Here is an 8,530-nt window from a genome sequence, read left to right as displayed (position 1 = left end):
GCATGGTATCTGTGAAAAAATCACACAAATAGGAAAAAGAAAGAAAAAATAATAATAACCTCACTCGTTAGCTCTCAAAAGAATAACTCTCTGAATGATTCAAAACTTGTAAATATGTTTGGAGAGGGTTACTAATCAAGATCAAATAACGGAGGTGAAAACTTCAAAGAAACAATGAAGATCCTAATTGCTTTAAGAGGCCAATAAACTTGACGAGGTAATTTGTAATGGAGGCTACACGGATGAAGGAATTGTGCGTGCCTTTAATTTCTGCTAACACAAGAAGAAACAAAGTGTTAGAAAGCGTAAGAGAAACAAAAAACGTAGACCTGCAATGATCCCTAACTCTAGAGTCAAAGAAAAGCTTTAATAAGAAGAAAACTTAAGAAAACTCTACCCAATTTAAAAAAAAAAAACAAAAATCAGAAACGTTCGGTGTCTTAAGATTTTCAAAAAAAAATTGAAGCTTTAATTATACTTGAGTCAAGAAAAGATTAAGGAAAAGAAATTCAATTTTGGGAAAATAAAAAATAATAACAATAATAGGAAAAGAAGAAACCTACGTATGAAAGGTAGGCAACTTTTTTTTTGCGCTTTTTTTTGCGCTTTTTGCTTCTTTTTTTCTTTTTTTTTTTGCTGTTTTTTTAAAGAATAAGAGGAGAATAAACACAAACTTCAAAAAAAAAAGAATCGACGAAACCGATGAAAAGTGTTTTTGGTATTTTGACTCGTTTCAGATTTGATTTTAGCTTCAAAAATAACACCGACTGGCCTGAAACTGATACCAACTGATGCGGAAACCCCGGATCTAGACACAAGAGAAACACAAATTAGAAATAAAAATGAGAATAAATAAAATTAGTTAAATAATAATAAAAAGGATAGATTTGCCCTATGGAACCCTTGGTTAACTTGTACCCAAAAATGCCAATGATTGAACGGTTCCCTACGAAACCCCTAGAAGAAGAACCTCTAGAAACACCGATGAACGGGAAAGAAATTTGAATAACTGTAACTCCGAAATACCCTCGAAAGTAACAAACTCCAAACTAATAGCAAGAGAAGAATCACTCTACTCTCAAAAATTTGCCTCACACAAATTTGGAAGAAAACAAATACTCCTTTTTTTATCTTCCAATGTGTAGAAAACAAGCCTATTTATAGGCAAATTACAAGAGTAATTGAATCCTAATAAAAACTCTTTAAAGAGTAATTGAATCCTAATAAAACTCTTTAAAATTATCTAAGAAAATAAATAAATAATAACCTAACTAATAAAATTACTTAACTCATAAATGATGTGTCCCAACCAATGAGAATTAAGTAAATAATAATAATAATAAGATACATAAAAGATTAATCCACCAATTTATGGGCTTTCACTATTCCAAGATTGGTCCAGTGAATTGCATTCTCGTATTTGTCAATGTCACGAACTTGATGAATTAAATTTGTAACAACAAAGTCTTGGACAAAAGCATTCATCTTTGATTTTAATTGTCGTGCCTTGCTTCGAGTGATTGGACCACTAGGAAAAACAACCCCTTGAGTGTCACCTCCTTGGCTCGTATCAATCAATGTGCTAATATTTGCTTGTCACAATTTCTCTATTCATGTAAAATATGAAAGACAGAAATACAAAAGACATAATAGTGAAATGTGAAATTAACTTTATTTATTTATTCATCGTTCAAATAAATAAAAAAACAGTCACATGTTTAATATAATATGGGCACATTTCCCAACATAGTGTTGTAAGATGACCATTCATGCAACAAACACACTTGGCGAACTCTCCAAGAATAGTGAACTCCTCGAGAGTGCCAAACTCACAACACAAGGCGAATACATATGGAGGACTGAACATGGCGAACCCTTCATGTGTGGTGAACTCTTAGAAACTGGCGAACCCACCAAGATTGGCCAACCCTCTGAGATTGGTGAGCTACCTCAAATGAATAGTAAGAGGCGAGTTCATTACTTTGACAAACTGATATGCGAATTGGGGTCATGGGAAAAGATGTGAGCTGTCTGAAGCTAAACCTTGAAGCTACGAAGAAACTAAATTTAAAAAATTTGCGTGCAAGTTATGTTCTATAGTTTTTTTTTAATATTTAGTATTTATTAGAATATATATTTGACATTTATTAGCATTTTTTTATTTCTTTCCATATTTATGAGTTTTTCTTGTTATAAACATTCCTATTTCATTGTTCAAAAATAGAATGAAAAATATATAAAATTTTAGCAGACAATATTTTTACTAAATTTCTCTCTGTAATTCTTTCTTCCTTGGTGCCGAAATTCCAACAATATCGATCACTAGTGGATGATATCAAAAGGTTGGGAAATGTATGCTACATAAAGGAAGGGATGGAAATGACAACATAGGTTAAAAAAGGAATATTAAGATGGGTAATGCTTACTTCTAATTTTTGAACGAATGTTGTTATAGATAATGGCTTTGTTACAAATAACAACTTGTAAAGCGTGTTTCGGTATCAATTTTTTTCTTTACACAAAAGTTAATAATTTTATTTTTAACTTACATTTCTTATATCCTAAACTGTCTCTATGAAAAAAAATTACTTAAAATATTATATATTTTTAATTATATATGCAATCTTTTATGTAATAAACTTAGTTTTTTGATAAAGTAAATTTCCCCAAAATGCCATTTTAAAAAAAATCATTGAATTAGGTTGAATTGTCTAAAAATTACAGGAACAGACTGAAAGCATTTTCAGCTATTTGCAAGAAAGTATTTTTAAGCGTTTTCAGCGTATTAACAGAAAAACGCTTCTAACTGGAAACTCTTTCTGCCCCCAATATCTTTTTTTTAACAACATTAAACTCTAACAAAATATATTTTATTATCTTTAAATGCTATATTTTTGTTTGAGATTGTTCAAATTATAATTTGAGGAGGTTGGTCATTAGACAACTAATTATTATCTTTAAATTGTTAGAGATTGTTATCCTTTTGTTTGAGATTGTTTTATTTTGTTAGAGTTTGTAAAAAGTTTTGTGTTTAATTTTTAATAATTAAGTGTAGACTCATATCCCATACTGCCTAAGAAAAAGGAAAATAAGACTTGGGGTCTATATAAAGGCATGCTTTGTAAGTTTTATTTTTACAAGGGGTGACACACAAAAAAAAAAGATATCGAGAGCAAAAAGCGTTTCCCACTAGAAGCGTTTTCGTTATTTTAGTCTAATCCCGTAATTTTCAAAAAAAAAAAAGCCTAATCCAATATTTTTTTTAAAAATGACATTTTTGAAAAATTTACCTTTATGATAAGGGTCTTTTATAAAAGATAAAAAAATTTCATAACAAACTTAGTCATATCAATTTTTTATTTGGCTAAGATTTTTCCTAGTTCATAAATCTTATTTAGCCAATTTTATTTACCGTAATAATTTAGTGATGAATGATTTGATTAGATATAAAAGAACAAGAAATGAAGAAGGGGTGGGTTGGGCTTGCGATGGCATCACATGCTACCTCGCTAAGTTGTCCGCCACATACACATTACCCCGTATCGGCAGTCACTCCGTTAATGCCACACCACACAGTGTATACGCGGTAAAAACTTCCAATGCCATGGGAGGCGAAGGGACTCCCTAAACGAGTTTCTGTTGCGGGCTAAGGCAATACCATCAAACTGGATATTTTCTTTTTTTGTTTTCTCTTTTTCTTTGCTTTCCTTTGCTTGCCTTATAAATAAAGAGTTCGTTCCATCACCAACACCACGTTTTCAATCCCCAACCAAATCTTCATCATAATATACACAGTTTTGTATTTTTTAAAATTATGGCTGGACAGTCCAGGAAATGGATGATCCTAGTGGCGGTTATTTGGATTCAAGCATTCACGGGTACGAATTTCGATTTCTCCGCTTATTCCTCGGAGATGAAGAAAGTATTGGGCATATCACAGGTGCAGTTGAATTATCTTGCGGTGGCGTCGGATATGGGGAAGGTATTCGGCTGGTCTTCTGGGTTGGCTCTCATGTTTTTCCCTTTGTGGACGGTGCTCTTCATGGCTGCTTTCATGGGCCTTTTTGGTTACGGAATCCAATGGCTTGTCATTTGTAACGTCATCTCTTTGCCTTACATACTGGTATACGCCTGCTCTCACTATAAACTGCTCTTATTCTTTCCATTTTCCACTCCATTTGAATTTAATTATATACTACCACTCCAGAAGAATATATATTGGCCTTTTCCCGCAATTTCAGAAGATTTGATTTCTGGGTTTATCTTTCTGCTTTCTCTCTCTCTCCCTCACTCGTATCTCAATTTCAGAGTCATGGTGTTCTTTGTTGTAGTTCCTGGTAGATACAAAGACCACCTATGTTATCTGCTTTCTACCATCTTCAGAAATAAGTAAGCTACTAGCAGCCATCAAAACTAATGACGACGAATACTATTACTATTTTTATATTTTATTTCACTTTCAACTTTGGTTTTTGATGGTTTGATATTACAATACATACAATGCGAACAACCCAAAAGCCCACAAGTAAAATTGTGTGATTTTGATTTTTGATTCTATTTCCATACCATTCCACCCACCTCTTTCACTTTCTGGGTTTTTCTTAATTAATTAAAAATCTGCCCCCTTATGTAAGCCTGACGTGACTGATCACTGATCTACGGTTAGTATACTCTTGTATGCATTGCATTGCGGGCGCAATGCTTGCTTTATTAATTCTTACTCGTAGTACTTCTGTCTTCTGTTATTTTTGGTTTGAGGGAAAATGTTTTCCTTCAAAGGTTCAAAGTATTTCTATACATATACATGTGGTTGAGAAGGTTTCCGTATGGATTAGCAAGTAATGATATTTTATATATATATATATATATAAATATATGTGATGAATATTGAATACAATAGCTCCCCTTTCCCTCCTCTTCATAATTAATAAACACTTTCAGCACCCCAAGGCCTCCCTTCCATACCTTTCATTCCATCCCCTTCCCTACCTCCATTCCTTTAATTAAATACACTTTCCATTGGCACCACATTAGCCTTTTTTCGTCCCCCATCACTTTCACATTGAATGATTTTCTTTCTCGTATCTGAATGTTAGCAATATATCCATTTTTTTCAATATATATGTATTTTTCGTAAGGGGCAGAGGTAAATTGTTGAGAGGTCAAATTCAAGATTAGATTTGAACATAAGTCCTTTATTTTTCCTCAATAATTTGTTTGATTTTTCTAATTATTATTTTTAAACAACCTTTAATAGATATATTACTCTTTGTTATTTGTTTTTATTTTGTTTACTTAAAATTTATCGATCAACCTGAAAAAAGTAAACTTTTAGGCTGCACTTTAAACAATGTGGCTGATTTTTTACTTTGTTTCTGGAAAATTCATTTTCCTGGTCATGAATCTAGCAATAATTGGTTACATAATGCTCTAGGGTGGAAGACAATTGGTAGTTGGTAATTAATTAATGGCCCTTGCCTTTTAGTCGCAACTGACAATTGTTTTCTCTCTTTTGTTTGTCATTTTTTGGGGTCATTGATGAAATCAAGTCCCACTTATTGTCATTTCCATATAAAACAATATGACGATATCTCCCCTCCACTCCTAAGGCTAAACTTAAAACATCCAAAATACACAACCGCTCCTCTCTGATCCCATTTGCAGGATACCCTGGCCCACGTTTTCGTCATTGAATAAGATCGATTCACTTTTGTTTTCTTTGGAGGAAACTTCCAGGTGTCTACATGTAAATGACTTTTTGCTGCCTACTGGACAACCAAACTCTCCATTGTTAAATGGTGTCTAATTTAAGCCAGCGGAGTTCTATTTTCTGTCGGTTTGTGCTGTTTTTCTCTAGGGTGGGGGGTGTTTGGAACCCCTGCTATGCTAGATGAAAGACAAGGGAAACTGCAGTAATTGTTTGAATCTGCAACTGCGCTCCATCCATCCGGCACAATCCAGAACGATCCTAAGGCTTGTGAACTAACTGCATACTCCCAAGACATTATGCCTGGGCCCCCGAAGTTGAATCATTACTCCCCGGTTCTGGTCATTATCCATTGGGAATTCTTCTATGAAACTTCTCAAAAAAATTTAGCTGGCATGCTTGCCTCTACAACATCTAAACAATGCATTACCAACCAACCTCATGAACCATAGCTCTTTCTCTTTCATGTTTGATCTTGGTTCAAGCACCGAGTACTAGTAGGAACTAGTAACTTGAACCAAAGGGCATTGTATTGCACCTTCTAGGCATTTGGCAAAACAATGAAAAAAGATGACATCTTTGGTTTACTCGAAATATTTCATACAAGTTTGATGTCAATGATAGCTAGGCTAGCTAAGAGGTACATATATGTATGTACATGTATTTGTATAAATTATTAACTTGATTGTTTTGTTTTTATATATGTGGCAGGTTTTCTTTCTATGCTTGTTAGCAGGATGTAGCATATGCTGGTTCAACACAGTTTGCTTTGTTCTTTGCATAAAAAACTTCCCGGCTAACCGAGCACTTGCTTTATCCCTCACAGTGAGCTACAATGGTGTAAGTGCAGCCTTGTACGCCCTTGCTGGTGATGCCATTAGTGCATCAACCAGTTCGCTATATCTTCTTCTGAATTCCCTTGTTCCCCTTATCGTTTCGATTGCAGCACTAGTTCCTATCCTCCGCCAACCCTCGGTGGATCCTCTTTCCCCCGAGGCAGTCCGCAGCGACTCCATTATGTTTCTACTATTGAACATGCTGGCCGTTTTAACCGGTGTTTATCTCCTCCTTTTCGGTTCAAACACATCGGATACAAGTACATCTCGTCTCCTCCTTGGGGGAGCTGTTTTTCTTCTGGTTTTCCCATTATGTGTTCCCGGTGTTGTCTATGCCCGACGTTGGTTCCATCATACCATACATTCTAGCTTCCAACTTAGAGGATCGGGCTTCATTCTGGTGGACGACGATGATCTTGAGCTTCATAAACGGCTGGTTAGCCGTGAGACTAGTTACAATAATCTGAATGGATCATCGTTGAGTGATGATGAGGTATGCGAATACAGATCGAGCAGCCAAAAACTGTGCAACAAAGAAGAAGACAGTGCAAGATGTTGTGAGAAAATGATAGAAAAAGATCAACTGGTAATGCTAGGTGAAGAGCACCCAGCTCATGTACTTGTGGGGAGATTGGATTTTTGGCTCTACTACATAGCATATTTCTGCGGGGGAACAATTGGACTTGTATATAGCAACAATCTAGGACAAATTGCACAATCACTGGGACACAGTTCCAATACTACCTTACTTCTCACTCTATATTCATCCTTCTCCTTCTTTGGCCGCTTGCTTTCAGCTGCACCCGACTACGTTCGCGCGTAAGTAGTAGCAGTAGTAGTTTTACATTAACATTATTATTAACGCGTATATGTATGATGCCCATTGAACTGATTAACGCCTATCTATGCAGGAAATTTTACTTTGCAAGAACTGGTTGGCTAACCATTGCCTTGTTGCCGACCCCTGTTGCATTCTTCTTGCTGGCTGCATTAAGCAATTCAACAGCAGCATTGCGTGTAGGAACTGCATTAATCGGGTTGAGTTCGGGGTTCATATTTGCTGCCGCAGTTTCTGTTACATCTGAGCTGTTTGGACCAAATAGTGTAGGCGTGAATCACAACATTCTGATAACCAATATCCCCATAGGGTCACTGATTTACGGCGTGCTTGCTGCAGTAATTTATGATGGCAACGTGGGGAGAGGCCTGAAATTAATGTTTTCAGATTCAGTAGTATGCATGGGGAGGGACTGCTATTTCTTAACGTTTGTGTGGTGGGGTTGCTTATCCGTTGTGGGCTTAGTTTGTAGTCTGCTATTGTTTATTAGAACCAAGCATGCTTACGACGCTTTTGAACGGAATCGTGCATTGGTAGAGCCACAGAGGAACAGGTCATCAAATAGCATAGCATAGGATAACAGCTAGACCGGATACCAAATGAAATAGCAATAAATATCTCTTGATTTTGGTCCTGGTACAATGTGTAATTTGACAGGTGAATATTGATTTTATGTAATTATATATATAAAATTTTGATTTAATCATATTTTTACAAACCATAATCAGCATTATCGACTTAGTATCAAATCTCATACACCATTTTATTTGTCCAGCATAAAAATAAATTAATACATTTATATTTAACATCTATACAATTGTATCAAAATTTAACTTGAATAAAATCAAAATCTTATGTCCATAAAATAACTACAATTGGGTTTGACTTGATTCCTCATATATTACTTTATTCCTACATATCCAAAATTTCCACAATGTAACATCATATCCTCCTTCGAGTAAATATCCTCTTCTGATACATCTCCATGACTTGTACCAACCAATTCTTTATGGAAATTGTTGTACAATTACTGTGTACAATCCATTTTGAACTAAACCAAACACCTCTAATAAAGAACATTCCAACAAGTGCTCCATGCTTTCTTCCTCTGACTGACAAAGAAAACATTATGTATTCAAAGATCTGATC

At 35.0% G+C, this 8,530-nt stretch overlaps 1 protein-coding gene across 1 annotated transcript; it reads left to right on the top strand.

Moving 5' to 3' along the window:
- The first annotated feature begins 3,474 nt into the window (after positions 1–3,474).
- On the top strand, positions 3,475–8,105 carry LOC105791810 (protein NUCLEAR FUSION DEFECTIVE 4). Its single transcript, XM_012620044.2, has 3 exons — positions 3,475–4,123; positions 6,419–7,362; positions 7,455–8,105. Exons 1-3 carry the CDS (start codon positions 3,815–3,817, stop codon positions 7,954–7,956), a joined length of 1,755 nt encoding a protein of 584 aa, XP_012475498.1. The 5' UTR covers positions 3,475–3,814; the 3' UTR covers positions 7,957–8,105.
- Positions 8,106–8,530: the final 425 nt, after the last annotated feature.

The sequence above is a fragment of the Gossypium raimondii genome, chromosome 8 (assembly GCF_025698545.1).
Source record: "Gossypium raimondii isolate GPD5lz chromosome 8, ASM2569854v1, whole genome shotgun sequence".
NCBI classification, from domain to species: Eukaryota; Viridiplantae; Streptophyta; class Magnoliopsida; order Malvales; family Malvaceae; genus Gossypium; species Gossypium raimondii.
This window is presented reverse-complemented; position numbering and strand designations above follow the sequence as displayed.